The sequence below is a fragment of the Palaemon carinicauda genome, chromosome 19 (genome assembly GCF_036898095.1).
Source record: "Palaemon carinicauda isolate YSFRI2023 chromosome 19, ASM3689809v2, whole genome shotgun sequence".
NCBI lineage: Eukaryota > Metazoa > Arthropoda > Malacostraca > Decapoda > Palaemonidae > Palaemon > Palaemon carinicauda.
Window position 1 is genome coordinate 50206529 of NC_090743.1, and position 24090 is coordinate 50230618.

Sequence of the window (24090 nt, forward strand, 5' to 3'; positions counted from 1 at the left end):
CGTGTAACCTGCCTTCTTCAGGCTACTCGTCAAGAGAGCCTGTGCCTTGTCATGGATCTCCTTAGGTTCCGTCTCTTCTTTAGATGCAGCTTCATTCTTCAGTCTGATGAAGGACTCCAGGTAAGCCGCAAGGTTTGGCCAGAACTGGAGATCGTCGAGGGGTATGGCTCCCATCTTCTCCGAGACATAGAGTTTCCCATTCATCAAGGGCATGAACTCCGCATACCTCCAGTGGTTGGTTTCGGAGCATTGAGGCAAGTCAGACTCTAGGCTGCTTGTAGGAGCCGCGAGAAGCAGCTGCACGGTGTGCTTCCCTGACTTCCTTTCTCATCTCAAGCTGTTCCTTCCAGAAAGTATCCATCAACTGCTGGATCTGCGCCATGAACTCTTGGCCCGTGGGGAACAGCAGGGCTGGCTGAGGGGTTGGAGCCGATGAGGGTGACGGCACAGGCTGAAATGACGTCACAGACAGTAGAGGGTCTTCCGTCTCTGTCGAACCGGATCCTTCTCCCTCCTCGGGTGGCTGGACCACCTCTTCTTCAGGGTCTTCTTGAAGGAGATCCTTTTCAGTGTCAGAGGACACCTCTTGACATCCTTTCCTGATGGATGTCCATGCCTTCTAGAGCCTTATTGATGTTGGCCTCTATTGCTAGTTGTATGCAGGGAGGCTCGGGCTGTGCCAGGGGCACAACCGCATCAGATGTTGTCTTAGGGAACAGCAGGCTTCTAACCGACTTGCTTGGTAGGTAAGGTCCTGGAGAGTTCTTCTGGAACCCTCTTACCCAATTCCGAAGCGTTTCCCTCGCAGCATCCCTCAACTCCGACTTCTTGGGATCGCCAAAACCCTCGGTCATCAAGGCCTAGCAGACGTTGCAACCCTTGGGGTCCCAGTTGCGATGGAGCAGGTGGCATGAGACCTGCACATGTTGTGACCACAAAAGTTCTTACTCTTGTGGATGCAGTAAATGACTGCACACTTCACCTTGAGCTCCTCCTGTAAAGAAAGAAAGAGTGAAATGAGTATGGGGTAATTTATCATACTGATAAATCGATTACATGCATTAATAATAGATCTTACTATTATAATTATAGCTTAGGATAGTAAGCTAGAAAAGAAATAGTAAAGACATATATCTGCGTTTCCTGTCCAGACAATTGCTGTGACCTCCCTAAATATTAATATTTAAAATTTCCTAATTAGGGAAATAAAGGTGGAATAGCTCTAGAACAGAGTATACTAGCACTAACTCCTTCACAAATGAATATTAATACTGTAGAGGATATTATGTTCTGATGATCTAAGATCCATCAGGATATTGAAGGAATACTTCATTTCAACCATAAAGCAGTCTCAACAATGGACTGTGAAAGGGAACACAGAATATGTTGGAAATTATACAACTGTATATTATATACTGTAGTTTTCTAACTGCTGTATCTACTATACTGCAGAAATACTGGTAACTGTATAGTCTTATACTGTAGTTCTGCCGGCATACTGCCGGCTAGGCTTGTACCTGGTGGCACTAGCCGATAGAGAGAGAAAGCATGGAGAGAAGGGCTACCGTATTATAGTTTAGTACAATAAATAGGGTTGTAGGGACTACTGTCTCTACTGCCTTCTTTCCAGAATGAGGATTCAAATGGAAGGGGAAAGAATGTATTAATTCAAGCTTCCATCCAGCCACAATATCTGTTGTCGGGTGTACTGCCGGTTCCAGGGTTTGTGGATGGCAGTCCAAGAGAGGACTGAAGAATACTCAAAAGTTGTATAGGGTCTCCCACCAGCAGCTGTCATGGCCAGCACAACCTTTCCTGAAGCCTTCCTTCCGTTAGGGGGAAGGTTGAAGTGGCAATCTAGCCGCCTTTGTAGGAGCCCGGCCGGCATCGTAATCAGCCTCGGCAAGCGGGGAGATTGTAGAACAACGGCCACAGCCGTCACTAAAGGACAGAAGGGGAAGGGAAAGGGTATTATATTTTGCATAGAAAACAGGTGGCACATCTGCCTCCCACTATTGGCAGCAAAACAAGGAAACATAGTTTCCTATGCCGGTGCCGTCTTGGGCTGCAGAAGAATAACGATTCCTCAGCCTAAGACATTGCCGGATATAAGACATGTCTTCTAGACCACATGGGAGAAGGTGGCGGCAACTGTACTACCACTATCGGTTGTGGGCTAGGGATGCCGGGCTTCCTATGCTGGCAACTGTAAAACCGGCAGGGGAATGATTAATCCCCATCGGTAGAGTTGCCAACAACAAGACTGAATACTCAGAGTTACTGTCATATCTCAAAGCCGGGATACTCACCGGCAAAGAGAATGGACAGAAACACTATCCCAGTCAAGCCGGAGTACACTACTCTATGGCAAGACCAAAGATAGGGTTGCCGCCTAATGGCGGCACTCAGAGGGAAGGAAGGGTTTAACCTTAAATCTCTAAGAGACGAGTATCGAAGTATGCTAGTAATTCTAGGAGATGTGCTATCTCCGATTGAATTCATAAAACGATACAAGAGGATAAACGGGGATAACGTTACTAATGTGTACTAAAACGCATTAGGTTAGCCTAACTCGAGTTGGGATCTTGGCTACGCTACATCACCGAGGCCCGATCATATACTATCGAAACGTTTAACAGAGGGGGATATATTACATGTGTAATCTAATCTTCACTAGTATAATTTATCTAAATAGCTATAATTCATTAAAGCTAAATACCGGGGATGTCGTACTACTAACTAAATAAAGCATTTATGGCGTACGACAGCGGTCCAAAATGGCCGCCTCTGGTGCAGGGTCTGCTCCAAGCAAATTTAACTGTGAGAAGGGAGCCAAAAATTATACACAGGAAAGATTAAATACAGTACTCAACTTTCCAGAGGATGAAGATGCTGAAGATTGCATGGTAATAATCCTTGAAATAGTAACAAAACCGAGAACAGTTGGGAGATACACCATGTTTAATTCGCTACTACAAAAGGAATAGTTTATGCCGTAGAAGTACTCCACCGGGTAACCTTGATGACAGCTCCCCTTCAATTTCGCCACTCTTCCCCCTCAGAGCAAAAACTCTATTCGGGGTGAAGATTGCCATGTGTCGTATTGAGAAATACTTCCCCTGATATTATACGATATCCTTAAGAGTTATTTTAAGGATACTTGTGCCAGGAGTTAGAGTTCTGGAGGCCTGTGGTCAATTCTCTGGGAGTATCACTGTAGCCCAATATCCCTTAGAAAGTTGCCTAAAGGAACCTTCTATCAGGACGACATGGCTGAGCCCAAAAATGTAACTACCACCAAAAACAGATTCACCCCCTAGCAGAGGAAGAGGAAGACAAGATGTTGTTATTTGGAGACTCTACAGTAAAGGACCAAGGGGATCACTTCGGCCTCAAAAAGAGGAGAAAGGTCAGATCCTATCCAGATAACACCGCACAGAAGATAAAAATAGTAGTTAGTAAAACTACAACAGAGAACAAGAAGACCACTATTACTGTAAAGGCAACTGGAAATGACCTATTCTAAGAAAGGATATTGCTGACCAAACAGAACCTTTGGTTAAACAGCTAGAAAAAAAAAAAACTGTTGAAACGGCTAGAAACAAGACTAATAATACTATAGTTAGAGGTATTCTCCCAAGACTCAATGTCAGCCACTTCACCCTCTGTAAGGCCACAGGGATAAATGAAAGGCTTAAGTCCACTTGACAGAAAAAGAAAGTAAAATTTACAGATCTTTGGGACATTCTACGGCAGGATAAAATTACACACAAGAGACGGAATACACTTTAGTAAAGATGGCAAGAGAGTATATGGAAACCAACTAAATCTCAGTCTGTACAATTACTGAAATACAATAGACCCAGAACAAACTAGACCCTTAGAAAATCCTCCAACAACAAATAGAGGAAATTTGGCAGAATACTTGGATGCAGATCAAGGTAAAACTAAAACACTAGTAAATTAGAGAAACTAGCAAAGCCACAGAGGAAGAGAAAAAGATAATGATAGCTAGTGAGTAAATAGATGTCATAGCCTGGATTTGAGATAAAAACAAAGGATTTTATCGGAGAATAAGAAATCCCAGGTTTCAAGCTTTTCAAGAAGGATCACTTTATCAAAAAAGGTCAAGGGGTAATGCTCTATGTTAAAAATCACTTATACACCATAGAAATTGAATTAGAAACTGAATGTGAAGTGATAGGTCCAAATATTAACACCATAGGAAAAAACATGTCTATACAGTGATGCCTCGCAACACAAAATTAATTGGTTACATAAGGGCTTTCGTAAAGTTATTTTTTCATGTAGCGAGTCGCCTTTTACATGTAAATAGCCTAATTCGTTCCAGGCCCTAGAAAAACATCACATTAAATGATTATAAAAAGGATGTGCACCACATTTAATAATAAATTAACATTCATAATCTGAAAAAGAAGAGTTTAATTAGGGCAAACAGTAAAAATACAATAACAAAAATGTGGAACCTTACCTTTGGCGTGAAGCCATGTCCGAGAGCGAAGTGTGGGGCGGTAGAGGATGAAAACAGCGGAAAACGTTTACGTACAAGTGGCAAAAAAAGTAAACACTCAACTTTACAAAACAAATTTATAAATGACAGAAAACATTAACACTTAATTTTAGGAAATGCATCTACAAATGGCAGGAAATATTAACACTTAACTTTACGATAAACTTGAAATAAATTTTTTTTTTTTACTTTTTTTTCTTAATTTATGTTTTCTATTCTCTAAATTTAATTACACTATATATTTTCTTCATCACTGCCACTTTTCTTTTGTTTCTTAGCTGGCGCTTGGTCTGCTTCTAGCAAATGCCTCTTAATAAAATATTCGGCTAAAGAAGCTTGTTCCTACCTGCTTCTTAACATTTTCCTGAAATAACTCCAGCAAACTTCATTACAGTACTCAAGCGCATGACATGTAAGAATTTTTTCTGGGTGTCTCTTTTCTACGAGAGCCACCATTTTAAAATGGCCATCTAGACCTTCTTTAATTTCTGCCGTCATCTTCCTCGGCCCCGCTGTATTCTTCCTGAACGATGTTTACTCGCATGGCCTCCAACTCCTTCAGGTTATCCATCGTAAATTCCTCTTGGTGCTCCTGGATAAGCAGGGGTTTCAACTCGCAATCCCCATTGGCATTTGCACAGAGTGCAAGGGTAAGCCTGTCCTCATAGGCTTATGCCCAGGTAGCCTCTTTTCTTCTGACGTGATGTACGTTTGAAGAGGCATTTAAAAAAAAAAAAAAAAAAAAATCCCAGTCTCATCGCAATTGAAGACTTGCTGGGGACTGTAGCCTTCCCAGACAGTCAACTCGTCGAACGTCTTAACAATGGCTTTGGGCGCTTTCGTGTCCGAACTTGCAGCCTTCCCATGATGCACCACTGAATGAATGCCTGAGCATCTCTTAAATTTTTCAACCCACCCACAAGAAGCCTTGAACTCTGGAGGTTCCTGCTTCGATGTTTCTTCTCCAACATTGGCTTCGGCCTAAGCAAGCATGAGATCACTGAAAACGGCGATGGCTTTCTGGCAGATTATCGCTTCAGTGATAGTGTCTCCAGCCATTTGGCTCTTCTTCCTGGAAAAAACAGTCACGCCCTTAGAAGGTGTTGCTGCTTTGATAGCTTCCTTCTACTTCAGGATCGTTCCTATCGTAGACGGATTTCGGCCATATTCCTTCGCGAGCACACTTACCCGCATGCCAGCCTCGTATTTCTTGATTATTTCAACCTTCATGGAAAGTATCATCCTCTTCTTTGCCTTGACATCAGTAGTGACTTCCTTGGGACCCATGGCTAATAATGTAATGTAAGTATCACACACGATAACAATACGTACTATAAAATTGTTACGAAAGCGAAATCACAAACGCTGAGTAAATGTGTACGATACCGCCCGGAACGAAAAGACATAGGAACGCCAATGCGTAGATGGGATACAGTACAGTAGATGCCAACCAATAGGAGAGCACGATCTCATGGTGATAACTAGCATCCAAGTAGGGAGATAACCAATGGGAATGCAGGAGGATGGTAGCGAGTTTACGGGCTGGCGGCGCGCAAATTTTTAAATCCGTCTCGGATACGGTCGGGCTACCGCTCTGTACCGGCTTTCGTTATCCGAAAAAATTTTCGTGATCCGAGTCGTAAAATTCTTCGCATCTCCTTACATGAAGTGAAAATTTTGTAAGCCATCTCTTTCGTAGCTAGAAGTTTGACTATACTAGTAATATACAGACCATCCCATCAACATACTAGATATTGTGCCAACAACAGAAGAAAATTTAAAATCCAGTGTTTCAGTAGGTGAAAATATTGGCAAAAGTGACCACAAAATAGTTAGGTTTCAGGTAAATATTCCTCATTTATATGAAAGGAAAATTATAAAAAAGCTAGACTACAGACGTTGTAACTAGATAAAACAGAAGGAATACACCAAGAATTTAGAATACAACAAAACAGGGAACATAGATACACAATAGGACTCCTTTGTAAGTAAAAAGGGCTAAATGTATACTGCATAAAAAAGCTTTACCAAATGGAACTTCACAACCTAAGTAGTTCATCAGAGAAATAGCCAATGCAATAAGTAGAGACAGCAAACATAAATCGATGGGTCCATAGCCTTCAATTCATGAAATGTCCGAGCACAAGAAGTTAAACCGAAAAGTAGATAAACTAGTTAGAAAGGCCAAGACCAATGAAGAGAAAAGAGTGGCTTCAGCTAGTAAAGAAAACCCAAAAGAATTTTTTACATATGTAAACAGTAGGAAACCAATCAAAAACAATACAAGCTCATTATAAGACTAGGAGGGTAATCTTATAACAAATGATTTGGAAAAAGCCAAAATGATGAATGCATATTTCACAGCTATATTCACTAGGGAATAATCAATGACCCTTCCCAAACCAAATATCAAATATGAAGGGCCACAACCATTGAATAGGATACCTTTACCATGGATGATGTCAAAATTAAAATAAAAGGACTCAGTAAGTCTAAGGCACCAGGTTCAGATGATATTCATCCAATAGAGATTATAGAACTAGAAGAAGAGATAACCCCACACTTTTACAAAATGTTCCAAAAGACAACCTACGAAAGAAAAGCACAACAAGGATGGAAACTAGGCAATGTTCCTCCAATCTACAAGAAGGCAGCAAAAGAAAAACCTGGCAACTACAGACCTGTGTCTAACTTCTGTGCCTTGCCAAATTTTTGAATCAGTTATAACAGATTCAATAGAAGAACATATACGCTAGAGAAAAACAATCTTCTGATAGACAGCCAACATGGTTTTAGACAAGAGATCATGTGTAACAAATCTTTTGGAAATTTTCCACATTAGCATTTATGACAAAAGCAGGCCTATAGACATTATATACTGTACATACTTTCAAAAGGCTTTTGATAAAGTTCCTCATAAAAAACTAATGGTCAAAATTAGAGCACTAGGCATCATTGATGAGCCAGCGAAATGGATCGAAATTGGCTAACAAACAGAAAAAAGAGATTTGTAATCAATGGAGAAGCTTTAGAGTGGGCAGCTGTTAAAAGTGGAGTACCTCAAGGATACATCCAAAGCCCTTTGCTATTTCTGATCTACATTAACGACATGGATTTAGGATTAACAAGTAGAATAGCAAAATTTGCCAACGATACTAGACAAGGCATAAATTCTGTAAACTCAAAGGATGTAGAAGCCTTAGGAGAGGATCTAATGAAGCTAAGAAAATGGTCCAGAAAATGGCAAATGCCATTCAGCTGTGGGAAATGAAAAGTCATGCACGTAGGTTACAGTAACCCACAAGCAAATTACTCACTGATGGGTAATAAAATAGAAACTGTGGACCAGTAGGAAGATCTCGGTATTATTATCAGCAAGGATTAAGCTAATTGAGAGTCATTCATAATTCTTAAAGGAATAATGAATGCAGATTACAACAATCTAAAATAGCAAGTACTTGGAATAAACTTCTAGCAGCTGTAGTAAGAAATAACAAGGAATAACAAGGTAAATGATTTCAAGAATAAGATAGACAAAATCATACGAACTCTAAATACTTTAAACTAAATTGCTCTACCAAAAGCAAAGGGAGCCTCTGCAGATGGACTAAAAAGTCTGAGATATCCAAAATCCTTTTAACTCCTTGAAATACATACATACATACAGTACATACATATATATATACATACACACACACTCACTTTCTTTCTTTGTTTTCTATGTGGTATACATTTGGACTTTTGTTTCTTTAGAGAGAGAGAGAGAGAGAGAGAGAGAGAGAGAGAGAGAGAGAGAGAGAGAGAGAGAGAGAGAGAGAGATTCCATGTTTTTAGTAAATTCTGATATCCAAATAATGTTTATAACATGTTTTTTTTATGTTTAGAGTTATTTATCCCAGTTGCTCTTAAAATACGTGAAAATTACAAACTTTTGCAGAGTATATCCGAAAACAAGCTTCTGTCGTTGGAATCGGCGAGTGTAGTTATTAAATTTACACTTACCATCACAATACTTTATATTTATTTGTCAACATTACTTATTGACAAAACCTATATCTGAGGTCAAAATTTAGGCCAGTAAATAAATTTCAATTCACATTACTTGATAATTATTTAAAAACAATGATGGTATTTGGACAAAAATACCTCCAACCAATCACCTATTAGGAATCTTTTCCAAGCTAAAAGGGCAACCCCTGTGAGTCGGTGCAAATCTGTCTTGCCAAAAAGAATCAAGTAGTTAAAAAATCTGGTTTAAATTTACATTGAGATAAAATTGAAAGGTGCTTAGCAGAACAAATTTCCCCAAAGGATGTCATGGTCCACAAAATCTCTCAATATCTGAACTGCCAGACTTCATCTTTTGAAATGTTTACCATGTAAGGTCAAATTTAATCCTCTTTTCTGACAGAAAAATTGAAAAAGGAAGTTGTATTAACATTTAATCCCATTTTCTGACAGAAAAATTCAAAAAGTTGTATCAACATCTTCAAATAACGATTCTTCTAAATTGACAACTGAAGAAATTTTACACACAGACCATAAAACCAAAACTCTTTAGCTAAACACCAGACCCACTATACGCTTTGATTCTGCTATTTTGACACATAAAAAAAAATAACCTGAAATCAGATATAATGCAAGTCACAAGATACTTATCCCATGTAAACTGGGACCTCATCCTGGTGAACACATGAGGGTCTGCCCTGAGACCTAATGACAGACAGTTTCTCAAGTATAGAACTTCAAATCTCTGACATTGTGAAGGAATTCTTTGAATTCAAATGGACAAGGTGGAAAAAAGTATCTATTAGGTATATGAAAACGGTCAATGGAAAATTTGTTAGACTTTCATAACCCGAGATATGAACTGGTTTCCACTCTCCTGACATTTTAGAGACAAGTGATAATTTGTTGTAAACAACATGAAGAAAGGTTTAATACTTCTATGAAAAACACTACCAGATATCAATAATCAAAATATTAGTTCCTTGGTTGTACTTTCTAGTCAACTTGGATGGGTTCCTTGGAGAAATGAAGATGGAGATTGAGAAATTGGGAACTTTCTCTGGCTATAGTCAGAACCCATGGATCGGGACAAGCTCTCTGCATTCTTAACTGATGAAATGCAGAAAACTTTTTTAATTTAATATATACTACATGACTGATCTTTAATAAAGGACCCTTTCATAATAATCTTGATTTTACCTGTTCTTTTCCCTAAGGGAACTGTCATGTGTTCACTGTGTTCCTCTTTTTCATTAGAGTAATTATAATAAAAGTTTTTAAATTCCGTGCTGATGGGCTAACTTCACTATGATAAGAAAACAAAATACTAGAAACTGTATCAACAGTCTTTGAAACAATATGTGCATCATGTTGTTGTTGCTAAATGCTGATAAATCCCACTGCTTTACTAGAGGGTATATTGGATGGAAAGAAAACGAGAGATTTCTTAATTTTAAAGAGTAACATTGACATCACAAGCTTCAAGAGACGAAAGCAACATGAACATCAGGGGAGGTTAATGAGAACAATTATTCATCTTGGTAAATAATAGCTTTTCCTAATCTCCCACTTCTTTACTGTCGAGAGTAATACACCAGTTATGTCATCGCTATGAACCGATATCTTTAATTACTAATGTATATTTTTAATTACTTGTCTATCCATCCTTTCTCCTTCATCCATAATGTTGCTAGTCTTTCTTACTACTTCAATGTTAGTGTATTATAAGTAACAGGTTTAAAAATTCCATATTAGTATCTAATAGAAGTTAACATAATAATCTGCTTTTAGCCATTAATATGAGTACAAAACAGAAACAATACAGTATAGCAGACCTACCTTCTATTAGCAATAAGCTCAACTGTTCCAGTAATTAGCTGACCTTCTTTAACGAATATTGGCTTTTCTAATAAGCACCGCACCTGTAAGACACAGTCACCGAAAATTAGCAAACCACCATAAACGGAATGATGTACATATGACATAAATCTCAACACATATAAGGTAAAGTTAATTTTTCAGACTAAGGAATATTTAAAAAATGTCCCATGACTTAAAAGCTGGTGAGGTAACCACAATAATTTCAGATTTTTCTGCAACTTATTTACAATAAAATGGCACAGGTGATTGATGTACATTGAACATGGACACTAAATATAAATAACAAGAACATCCACTCTATAGAAACTTAACAGCAGGGTAGTCAAGTGTTATAGAAATTGATGAATTTCACAAATTTTAGAGGAAATTTGTACTTTCCCTAACTATACAAACCTTTGACATCTAAAAGGAGTACGACTTAGTATACATGGAATGGCCAATCATATTTCATTGCAGTAGTAATAGTAGGTAGCGGGTAGGCCCTCTTCACCCAACTAGTTATAAAAACAATAGTTGATTATTTTGATTTTCTTAGTGTTCTGTGTCTATTTAATGTCATGAAGAAATTTGAAGCAAATCATTCTGACCATAAGGTCAATATGCTAATAATACTGGGGTTTTGCATTACAAAAACATTCATCACTTGCCATCATCTTCCAATTCACAATATTGGTAGTAGGTTGGCCAGGGCACCAGCCTCCCTTTTAGATACTACAGCTAGAGTTATATGGTCTTTTGACTGGCCAGACAGTACTATATTGGATCCTTCTCTCTGGTTAGTGTTCACATCCCTTTGCCTACACATACACCTAATAGTCAGGCATATTTTTAACCGATTCTCCTCTGTTCTCATACACCTGGCAACATTGAGATTACCAAACACTTCTTCTTTACCCAAGGGGTTTATTACTGCACTATAATTGTTCAGTGGCTACTTTCCTCTTGTTAAGGGTAGAAGAGACTTTAGCTATGGTAAGCAGCTCTTCTATGAGGAGGACGCTCCAAAATCAAACCATTATTCTCTGGTCTTGGGTAGTGGCATAGCCCTGCACCATGGTCTTCCAATGTCTTGGGTTAGAGTTCTCTTGCTTGACGGTGCACTTGGGCACACTACTCTATCTAATTTCTCTTCCTCTTGTTTTGTTAAAGTTTTTATAGTTTATATAGGAAATATTTATTTTAATGTTACTGTTTATTTTCCTTGTTTCCTTTCCTCACTGGGCTATTTTCCCTGTTGGGGCCCTTGGGCTTATAGCATTCTGCTTTTCCAACTAAGGATGTAGCTTAGCAAGTAATAATAATAATAATAATGATAATAATAATAATAAAGGATGAGGTGAAGTGGTCTCAGGAACAATCAATTATCTACATCCCAAAATTCCCTTTGTTTTACAAGGCTTCCTTAAAACATCAGACTTCTTGCCTCCTCTCACCTGAGACTTGCTGGAATGTTGATGTGGGTAGTTCAACTCCAAAGTCTTAGATTTGTGTGGAAAAGAAAATAACTCTAGAAATTTTTAATTTGTTTCTACACGTAATACAAAGCTCTGACCTTTAATAGGTGACTCATCCTTAGGATGAAGGAAGTTCCTAAAGTCAATTTGGCTGGTTTACTATCCAGGTAAATGTCAATGCACATTGGCCGTGGAGAAGAGCAAAAGTGATGACTTTCATTAACTTCCTAAATAGTCTCCGAAGAACCTATATCCTTACACCATATATGGTCAATATGAGAAATGGGTTGCATACATTTCATCAATCCTTCCCCTCATCTAGAGAGTGGGAAGGATACTCCAACCTTCTGGACTAAGTAGCACTGTCAGGTTTTTCATGAATGTTAGGGTATTTAAGATATCCCTGGCTTCATGCACTCGAACTGGGATGGTACTACCAGAATCACATAGGATCAGTATGACAAAGTGCATAAGTAAGAAGTAATATTCTTGGATATCTCCACCTATACAGTAGGGTCCCGAATTATGCGAGAATTTGGTCGATGAAAGGCCTCGTGTAATTGGAAATTCGTATATTTCGAAACACATCATGGCGGCAAACAGCAACCTACCCGTCAATTTTTTTTTCACTCCATTTCTAGCTTTCTAGCTATATATATACTGTATATACACTGTGTGTGTGTATGTATGTATGTATATATTATATATATATATATAAAACATATATATATATATATATATATATATATATATATATATATACTGTAGCTTTTATCTTAACAATACTGTAAGAAATCCTTCTTATAGATTTTTTCTTATAAAATACTGTACAAAATTTCTTTTATGGATAAATAAAACAATAAAAAGTTGTTAAAGTTTTGATAATTTTCTATGACTGTAGTATTTACTACTGTACTATGCATAGCTTACTGTTTTCAGTATTTTCCGAATGATGTAGAATTATTTCCTATAGATACAAAAAACAAAAAAGGGTTTTCAAGGTTTGATACAGTACGTATCTAGCAATAGTTAAAAATTACAGTATAGTACTGTATATCCATGATGACACTCCCACACGTAAACACGGCCACTAGGCGCAAGTGTGCAATAGGCTGCTGTACGATAATCACGCTTTTTTTGCCCTGAGCGGTCATTTCACTAATGATAATTTTTCAAAGTTAATATAATTTCTTTATGCTTATAATTCGTAATTATAGTTAAAAGTAGGGATATAAATTAAATGGTTGAGTAAAAAAACAATTAATACTACTATTATTTAATTTCAAATGGCTACATAATACTAAATATTCTAATGGGTTCTTTTTATCTTCAATCGTAAATCTTACGCCTGGATAAGCAACAAAAGGAAAGGGATAGGTCTCTCTCTCTCTCTCTCTCTCTCTCTCTTCATATCGTTTCCTGTATAGTTTTCAAATATGTTCGTCATACATTTGTACATTATTTATCCACTTTATTCTCTCTCTCTCTCTCTCTCTCTCTCTCTCTCTCTCTCTCTCTCTCTCTCTCTCTCTCTCTCTCTCGGCGTTTCCTTTCCCTTTATAGTTTTGTGAAATTTCGTTGTCCAGTCATTCGGTAATGAGAAGTCATTTTCGCTTTCGACATCGAAAGAAAACTGTTTCTTCAATATACTCATCACTGGAGGATTCAGAACTAGTGCTCTCATTATCAAACAGGTTATCATTATCAAATTCCACAACAAGAATATCATTTATTTCATCTAAAGAAATAACCTTCCTCTTTAGACCTTTCATTACAAAAGGAACAACAAATAACCACTTATGCATGAACGCCCGAGCGCACTGATAGGAAACCAGTTCAAACCAGAGTTTTGTAACATCAAGCTACCTTCAGAAAAATAGTTGCCAGACATCATATAAGTTTCTATTCACAGTCCCCATATGCTGAGTGTTGCCAAGTGGTGATCCTATACTTACTATACGAGTAAAGTAACATCACGAGACTGACGGCTTGTAAAAGGCAATTAAAGTCATGAACGGAATATACAGTTGAAGGCGGTACCGAGTAGATCGTGGTGAACGGTTTATCACGTGGGTGACGCTTAACAGGTTAAAAAAACATTTTATATAGTTCGGTATTTTCTCTATCCATCCTCTCCCAGAAAACCTTCAAATGTGAATTATCGGAATGTGTGCAGATCTTGGCAGTGCGATAACTAGTTAGCGACTGAGAATAAAAAAAATAAAAAGCCCGATTGACGAATGACGATGCTGATGAAGAGGATATCGAATACCGATTTTTCCCTAATTGATTTTTTCTACGTTCTGTCTAATCCAATGTACAGTACATTCTTATGTAAAGGGCGAACCCCAACATTTCTTGATGCTGCTACACTTTAATTATAGATATTTTACCACCTATTTATAATCTTTATTTATAATAACATCTTTAGTAAAAGCTCTTCAATATCACTTTCAGGAGTAAATGCGTTTATGATCGACGATGAAACGTAAAAAAAAAAACGTTTTCCTTTTAAGAAGGCGTTTTTTTAAGAAAAAAAAAACAACACGAAACAAAATTGCCCATATTTCATATATTTTGATTTTCTAAGGATAAATAAAACATTAATTATAACATTATTATTACATAGTACCTGGTAAGATATCTTTTGCCGCAAAAGTTAACCTATAGACAGATGTTAAAATTGGTTAGCGAGTTCGTTATGATCGGCGATGGAACGTACTAAACAAAGTAATGGGTTTGGTTGTGGTGACATGTTTGGCAGTAGCATGATATAAAATAGTCTTTATTTTGATGGTTTTTAATTTAAAGTTTAATGAATAAGGATTTTTCACCATAATCACAACGTAAGTATAAAAATTAATTAGTACAAATATGGAATATTATACATATAGGTGTTGGACAGTTAGGCTAGGCCTAGCGACAAGTTCACACAACAGATGGGCAAACCTTAACATTTTTCATCCAAAACTAGTCTTAAAATGTTTGAACAGAAATCTTTCTCTCACATTCCCCCCCCCCCCCCTTCTCAGACATCGGGGAACCATCACCCCTCCCCAATACAATTAAGAAAACAATAGATTTCCTACGCTTCGCAGTGCTTGACTCGCGGATTTAGAATGCTCCTCGCAAATACAGGAAAATTAATTTTTAAAAACTATCGATCGCGTAATTGAGGAATCGCGTAATTAGAACACGTGTAATTCGGGACCCTACTGTACCTTTACGGCATGATGAAGTATTTTGTACTTCGAAAGGGAACCTGATATCGCTATTATTATTATTATTATTATCATTATTATAACTGTAATAGCTAAGCTGCAAACTTAGTTGGAGAAGAAAGATGCTATAAGCCCATGGGCTCCAACCGGGAAAAATAGCCCAGTGAGGGAAGGACATAAGGAAAAAAATAAACGATGTGAGATAATGAACAATTAAAATAAAATATCTTAAAACAGTAACATCAAAAAAGATATTTCATATATAAAACATAAAAAGACTTATGTCAGTCTCTTCAACATAAAAACCTTTGCTGCAAGTTTGAACCTTTGAAGTTCTACTGATTCAACTACCCGATTAGGAAGATCATTTCACAACTTAGTCACAGTTGAAATAAAACTTCTAGAATACTGTGTAGTATTGAGCCTCATGATAGAGAAGGCCTGACTATTAGAATTACTGCATGCCTAGAATTACGAACAGGATGGAACTGTCCGGGAAGATCTGAATGTAAAGGATGATTAGAATTATGAATTACTGTCTCTGTGTCCTCATAGGAAAAAGGAGACAGTCATCCTGCCCCCTGCTTGTAAAGATGAGATGGAGGACGTGGAATTAGAGTTGTGCCGGACTAGAAGCTGGCTCTTGGACACAAACTGCCGAATCAGAGAGAGGAAAGCTTTCCTCAATTAAGGATGACTTGTGACATAACAAATGTCATGCGGTATGCCCATCATAATGCAGAGGTTGAGGTTCGAGATTAGTCTATCAGGTTAAGTCCTGTGTGATGCCCAGTCAAGATTACAGGAGGACAGGCTTGAGAGACCTGAGGAATCAAGTGACCTCGCAAAAGGGCTTAGGTTCCTGGAGAGGGAAGACATTCTGAAGCTACTCCTGAGACCTGGTTGACCCTCCGAAGGGGAAAAGTCGGAACTATTCAGCAAGATCTAGCTAGTGGCAAGTCTGAATACCATTGGCGTATGGGACCTGGGAGCCATCAAGGTAACTTGAAACCAAAATTATCCACACTACTGAGTTATCAGTAAACCAAGTAAGTGGGCAGAAAGATTAAGATATCTAAAGGTGATTTACGTGTGGAAGGTGACTTAAATGCTGCCGAAATCCCTAGAACTGGATGTTCTGGATCAACCAAGCGACAAATGGGTTCTTTGATAGGGAAACAAGCAAGAGTTACTGATCCTAATTCGTGTCCCTGGTGATTTAGGGCGTCTGATAGAACATTCATTGTATTACAGTCACCCCTCGTTTATAGCGATAGCAGGTTCTTGCTTCACGGCTCCAGTTTTTTGCGCATAGGAACAACGCAATACCTGTCAAATAAAAATTCTCATAATTGCAATAAAATTAACATTGAGCGGTGATTTCAAATAGCCCCCGCTCCTTTACACTGGGAGTGCTTTACGCCACTATCTATCTCTCCACACAGCCGGTCTTGGCTCTCTGTACAGTACAGTGTATATCCATTTACTGTGGTAAAAAATTACAGCTATACAGGTATTGCTCGACTTACGACCTATGCGACTAATGACCGTTCGACTTTACGACAATTTTTTCACAGTGAAGACGTCACTAAACTGTCAGAAATGGTATATTAATAAGACATATATTTTCATGGAAATAATCTATTTTTTTTTTTTTAAATAAACCAATTTCTCTAGGTAAGTTAGTATTTTCTTTTATTGATAATATACAGTATCCATTTTGAATAAAAAAACATTAAGAAAAGTTTCAATATCTGTCGAGTCATATCATATGTCTGGTGACATTATATATGTGCTGGAGAGCGATTGGGAAAATCGAGTGATTTCCTTTCTGTAGCATACAGATTGATATTAGTATTTCCATTAATATCACAAATTTTAAGTAATTTGTATTTTTCCTAACAGTACTTACCTCGAACTACTTTCTTAGGAGTATCTGAGATCTCCTCCCATCCGACCAGAATTTTGTGTAGTTTACTCTACTCCCGTTTTCTATGCGGGGTAATCTCTGGCGGAGTGATACGCGCTCAGAGACGACCCGGGGTCAGAGAGCATGCTTGCTCAGGTCTCGATCTCCAGTAAGTTTTGACAGATAGGTTTCTACTAAGTCCTGTAAGGCACTCGGGGTAGGATGGGCGGGCCATAACCCGAAAGTAGTTCGAGGTAAGTACTGTTAGGAAAAATACAAATTACTTAAAATTTGTGATTTGTTCCAACATGGAGTACTTACCTCAAACTACTTTCTTAGGAGACTTATACCTTAGGAGGTGGGAGTGTCCCACAGGACCCAGAGACCGTGATGAGGAGAGAAAAAGGGAACCTAGATAGGAGACTAGGTTCTGCTGACCCTCCAAGAGAAAACACGAGAAATAGGGAAAACTACCCAAAAAACTATCTTAGTGTCTAAGTAACTCACCTCTGTAAAAATCCTTGGAGACGTATTCATTCACTGACGAAGTATCCCATGGAAGTTAAAGGATTTCAGGGACATTTCATGGAAGGTAGTTAGGGAACAGAGAGGGGTAAGGAACCTGTGTCTCTTGGACTTACTGTCCGTGGTTTCCCTGGGGATACACCTTTAAATCTTTTGAAGCGCTGAAATGACGGGACCGAGAGAGAACCTCCTCGAACACGCCTTTAAGTGGTGAGCTGTGAAGGTTGACTGACTAGCCCAAGTACCTGCCCTCAGGATTTGGCTGACTGCCATGTTCTTCTCAAAGGCCAACGAAGTACTAACCCCTCTGATGTCGTGGGGTCTAGGCTTACCCGGAAGAGGAATCCCTACACTACTGTAGGCTCTCATGATCACCTGCCGTAGCCAGGAGGAGATCGTATTTTTGGAGATTGGTTTCTTTACTAATCCTGAAGAAACAAACAGACTCTTGATTTCGGGTCGAAGTCTGGCTGTCCTCTCCAAGTACTTCCGTACTGCTTTGACAGGGCACAGCCGCAAGTCCCTCAGGTTATCTGAACGTGGGATTGCCGACACTGAGACTCCTTCAAACTTGGGGTTCCAGACTGCTGGGTTCTGGGTCTTGGCCACGAAGGATGGTACGAACCTGAAGGTAGCTTCACGCCAGCCCTTCGAGTGTGACACCTCGTATGAAAGTCCATGAAGCTCCCCTACCTGTTTTGCTGATGCCAGCGCTAACAGAAATACTGTCTTGAGGGTGAGCTCCTTGTCCAAGATATCCTTTAGGGGTTTGAAGGGAGGTTCTGACAGCATCTTCAGGACTCTAGCCATGTCCCACTGGGGCACCCTAACTGCCTGAGGGGGCACGATTGCTCGAAGCTCTTGATGAGCATCGAGATGTGTCTGGAGGAACCCAGGTCGATGCCCTTCAGGAGGAAGACTTGTCCTAGGGCGGCTCGGACTCCTTTAATGACTGGGATGGCCATATTTACCTCATCCCTGAGATAGACTAGGAAGTCAGCTATCTCCGAGATGGAGGCTTTCAACGGCTTGATGTTCTTCGCGATGCACCACTTTGTGAAGGTAGCCCATTTTGCCTGGTACACAGCGGCTGACGACCGTCTCAGGTACCCTGACAGCCTTTTTGTCGTCTTCGCCGAATACCCTTCCTTCCTCAGGAGACGCTCGATAACCTCCACGTGTGAAGGCAGAGGGACCGAGGGTTTTCGTGGAACCTTTGAAAGTGTGGTTGCCGGAGAAGGTCTGGTCTGTCCGGAAGGGGCCAAGGTGGAAGGCGCGCCAGTTCCTTTAGATCTGCGAACCACTCTCTCTCCGGCCACCAGGTCACTACCAAAGTCATCCACAGGTTGTCCGCTCGCCTCACCCTGTTGAGGACTTGCCTGAGCATTCCAAAGGGAGAGAGGTGTAAACGTTGAGGTTGTCCCAAGGGTGCTGGAAGGCGTCCTTGAATGGCGCCCCCAGATCTAGCACAGGAGAACAAAACACAGGGAGTTGTGCGTTCAGTCTCGTGGCGAAGAGGTCTATCACTGGCGAGCCCCACTTCTGAATCAGTCTTGGCCACTTCTGGGTGCAAGGACCACTCAGACCCTACCACTTGACCCATCCTGCCGAGGCCGTCGGCCAGGACGTTTCTCTTCCCTGGAATGAATCTGGCCGAGATCTTGATCTGCTCCATTTTGGCCCATTCCAGGAACTCCGTGAGGTCGCACAACTCCTTCGATATTAGCCCTCTTTGCTTCTTTATGTAGGCCACCACCGTGGCGTTGTCGCACATCAGTGCCACGGTGTCTCCCCGGAGCCTCTGAATGAACTCTAGGCAGTGCCATCATTTCCAGTACGTTGATGTGCAGGTTCTTCTCTTCGGCTACCCACCTTCCTCTCGCTGTGCTGTCGAGGAGATGAGCACCCCAACCCTCCTTGGATGCGTCTGTGAACAGGAGCATCTCTGGAGGGTCGGCTGCGAAGGGCATCCCCTTGAGGGTGTTCGATCTGTCGTGCCACCACTCGAGGACCTCCTTCGTCTCCGGGGACATCGGGACCCCCTTGTGCGGGGAGTCTCTCTGGTTCCAGGCCTCCTTCAGGTTCCATTGTACTCCCCTGAGTTTGAGTCTCCCCTGTGGGACTAGCTTCTCTAATGACACGAGGTGGCCTATCAGCCTCTGCCAGTCCCTGGCTCTCCTGGGCTGATCCGACAGGAAGGGCCGTAGGATCTGGTCCAAGTTGTCCAGTCTCTCCGCGGAAGGGAAAGCTCTCGCCAACCGGGAGTCTAGGACCATCCCAAGGTAGGTCATCCTGGTGGAGGGTATCAGTTGGGACTTCACCAGGTTGATGGTGATACCCAGGACATTGCAGAACTGCAGGAGCTTCGCGCCTTGTTCCCTCAGTACTTCCCCTGAGGCTGAAAGCAACAACCAGTCGTCCAGGTACCGAATCAGGCGGATACCCTGTTCGTGTGCCCAGGCTGAGACTGTTATGAAGACCTGAGGGGCTGTGGACAGACCGAAGCAGAGGGTCTTCAACTGCACCGTTTGGGTACCCCATTTTACCCTTAGGTACTTCCTGCTGGAGGGGTGGACAGGGATCTAGAAGTATGCGTCCTTGAGGTCTATGGACATCATGAAGTCTCCTTCCCTCAAGGCTGCTAGGACCGACTTCGGAGTGTCCATCTTGAAGTCGGTCTTGCACACGAACCTGTTGAGGGCTGAGAGGTCTATGACTGGTCTCTAGCCCCCTGTCGCTTTCTCCACCAGGAAGAGTCTGCTGTAGAACCCTGGTCCTGGGTTCTTGACTGGCTCCATTGCCCCTTTCGCCAACATTGCAGAAACCTCTTCTTGTAGGGCCGTCCTTCTCAAGGGGTGTTTCGGTGCCAACCATTTCGCCTGTAGATCTGGTATCAGAGGTGTGGAGTCCACCAGGAAGGGCAACCTGTACCCTTCTTTCAGGACTGCCACGGTCCACGGGTCCGATGCGTGGTCTCGCCATGCTTGCCAAGAATGTTTGAGGCATCCCCCCACCTGAGGCTTCGGCAGGAGTAGGGGGCCTCTCTCCTTATCTCCTTCGAGAAGCGCGGCCCAACCAAACTCTCCTGGCGGCCGAATAGCAGGGCCTGAAGGCTGACTGCGCAGCCGACGTTCCTCTACGGGAGGGCTGCGAAGGTTGCTGCCAGGATGTAGTAGGGGCGTCTCTCCTGGGCTGGTTAGGTGAGGGGTGAGGGGGGAGAGGGACGTCGGAGGGTGTCCTTCTAAGGGCGGGTCTTCTCGCTGGAGGGGGTCTGGGTTCTCCCGCATCCTTTAGTTTCCTAACCCTCTCCACCGTCTCTTCCACAGCCTTGAGGGGGAACACCGAGTCGTCCCACAGTGGAAGGCTCCTCAGGGACCTCGCTTCTCTGTCAGGGAGCCACCTTACTAGTTTGCTGAACACAGTGTCCCTTTTCCTCAGTATCCAGTTGGCAGCCTGTGCTATGGATTGATAGGAAAGGAACTTTAGGGCCTTACCTCCCGAGCTAATCAGCTCCTTCAGCAAGGCCTGATTCTCCGGGATTGTGAGGTTGTGCGAGGACTGGAACCCTACCAGCGTGGAGGCCCACCAATCCAGCCACGATGACACGTGAGCCAAGTCCTTGGCCAGTTCCTCCATCATGGAAGTCTCCGCCGGGGAGAAACAAACCGGGGCAGTGGTAGCCCTCTCCTCTCCTGCTCCTTGTCCCAAGATGGCGACTGCTGGTTCCACCGCACAGGGCCCCGCGCGGTGTCCTTCCAGGAGGTAGAACCGGCTGTGTCTTCAGGCCCTGGAGAAGTCTAGAGGCGATCTGGCTCTTGGGAGCTTCCGCATGGTTGGCCACAATCTTGTTAACGTGCGCCAAACCAAGCTTCACATCCTTAGCCAAGGGAAGGGTTAGCGAGGGCCTCTGTTGTACAGGCGCATCCACCAGCCTACTGAGGCTCGAGAGCCTGACTTCGTCAGTAGAGGGCTCAGGTTCGTCCAGCCTATGGTGACGCCTGATGAGGCCTATCACCCTCCTGTATGCTGAAACTTCCGCTGGCGAACCTTCCGCCCCGTCCTCTACATTCTCCGTTGGGCGCTTCAGTTCTCGTGACGGAGGACCTCCGACGGGGGGAGTCGTACATGGAGGAGGCATCTTCCTGGAGTGGTCCAGTCTCCTCGCTTCGGGAAGTAGGACGGGCATCGCCACTGGAACGGAGGCCTCCGTCCTGGATTTATCTTTTCTTCCGGCGGACCAGGGGTCTGCGGGCTTGCCCATCGAGGAAAGGAGTTTCTCTCGCTCTGGATGATGCATCGTAGATCTTGAGGCCGGGACGCAGCTGCCAGACCAAAGGGGCGACTCTCTCCGCTGGGCGGATGGAGTCGGAACCTTCGCGGACTTATGCCTGTCCCTTGGTGCCTGATGAGATGAGTCCCTCCGTCGGTCATACTTGCTGCTGGAGACAAAACCTACCGGTGAGCGGGACCTAGGGAGCCATCCCGAGGTGCCCGGGACTGCTGCAGCCCCCAGGAGTTGGCTACGGGGGATGGAGACCCGCACCCATTCTTCCTCCGGCGAAAAGCTTCTCCTAAACTTCCTCCTGGGGGATCTAGAACGCCTACTCACGTGGCGGGATCTTGAACGGGAACGTGAGCGAGATCACCTACTGCGGGACCTATCTCGCCGTCTCCTATGGTCCCTCGGGGCTCCGTCTTTCGATGAGTAGGAGTAGGCCTCGATCGAGGAGCCCGAAGACCTGTAGGACCTCGCTGAAGGGCCTGAGTCGCGCCTTGTTCCTGGTGGTTCCACATGGTGTTCGGTCGGCGACGAAGGCTCCAGGAAGACGGCCAGGAACGTAGCTGAAGGCATTGGAGGGGAGCAGGGGAGCTCCTCGCTGGGGAACCAGGTCTCAAACTCCTCTTCCATTCTCAGGGGAGATCTGAAGGGCGTCTTCGGAGGCGCCCACACGAGGGTGTCTGACGGTGGCGAGTCCTCCTTCTCAGCGGCACCCTCGGCTGCTGACGCACCTGAAAAACCTGCCCAAGAGGCGGGAGAAGAGACTGCAGCAGTTTTACCCCACATAGGATTGTCCGATGAGATGGGACCTGCTTTCACCAGGGCTCCGTTCCCCAAACACACACCCGCCCCTCCCTCAGGCCCCCCACTTGCCTGGATCGAAGACACAATACCACTGTCAGGTAAATCAGACTCCTGGGGAAGGACCACAGACCGCTTCCCCGCAACAGACTTACCTCGACCCCCACACTAGGTAGGGGAAGACGGCAGAGAAACTCTGTCCGACGGGACGTCGGGCGAAGAGACGTTGGGCTTCCTAGGAGAACGTCGAGAGGCCTTTTTCTTCTTCTTGGTGCCGTATCACACCCACTGCACCTCGTTTCAGGACTCGCACTCTGGACACGTGGCTGTAGGGGAACACACACTGCCCCTACACGAAGAACACGAGTGCGGGTCAACTTAGGGCTTAGAGGGGAAAGCGCCACACGATTTGCCGGCCATAGGCCCAGGGCAACGATGGGGATGCTCCATAACGCACTAGTAAGACACCGCGAGACACAGGAACACAGAGAGAAAAGGATAGGGAAGAACACAAAGACCACGTGGGGACCGCGTGAGACACAAAGGATCGCACTGGGTTAAGAGAGAGCGTCGGGATGTTAACCGCGACGCGACCAAAAACTTACTGGAGATCGAGACCTGAGCAAGCATGTTCTCTGACCCCGGGTCGTCTCTGAGTGCGTATCACTCCCCCAGAGATTACCCCGCATAGAAAACAGGAGTAGGGTAAACTACACAAAATTCTGGTCGGATGGGAGGCGATCCCAGATACTCCTAAGAAAGTAGTTTGAGGTAAGTACTCCGTGTTGGAACAAAATATAGTTTTACTTGGTAGGCTATTGTTTTCTTTTATTGGTAATACGGTGATACCTCGGTACTCGACCATAATTCGTTCGGGATCAGTGTTCAACCACCGATTTGTTCGAGTACCGAAACCTTTTTTCCCACAAGAAATAATGGCATTTATTTTTATACATTCCTACGCATTCCAAAATGCCCAAAATATTAATAAAACGTGTACCTAAATAACAATAATTATCGAAATGTGTATGAAATTGGTCGGAAAACCCTATAAAACAATTTTAAACCATTTACTGTACCTTCGAGCAGCAGTTCGATGGCATACAGGAAAGGATGTGGAGAGGATGGGGGGGGGAGGGGAGGTTACTGCTTGGACGGAGAGTCCCCCTCCATGAAGTGGCTGGGTAGTTCTCCTTCAGGGGTTTTTTCCCTCTCCAGTAAAAGGTCGGTCAAATCTCCTTCAGGGGTTTTTTCTCTTGTCTCTCTTCTTTGAAGGGGAATCAGGCTGGGATGTAGCAGCTCTCTTTTCTTTTATGAAAAACATGTCAATTGTCAGCAGCTGCTTTCTCTTCTGCACTATTCTTCTAAAGTGAGACATAATATTATCATTAAAGATGTTCACTGCCCGGTTTGCTACTGCTGTTTCTGGGTGATAATTTTTCACAAAAGCCTGCAACTCTCCCCACTTCGGACACATGTCA

The 24090-nt window shown here is 42.6% G+C and overlaps 1 protein-coding gene across 2 annotated transcripts in view; it reads right to left on the reverse strand.

Annotated features, from left to right (window-relative positions):
• Window positions 1–24090, reverse strand: part of Art4 (arginine methyltransferase 4) — a 188398-nt gene that overhangs the window by 51539 nt on the left and 112769 nt on the right. For both annotated transcript variants that reach the window (XM_068393560.1, XM_068393561.1), the window contains exon 9: window positions 10379–10461. In XM_068393560.1, the coding sequence (XP_068249661.1) occupies window positions 10379–10461 (83 nt within the window). The remainder of the gene's footprint in view (window positions 1–10378; window positions 10462–24090) is intronic.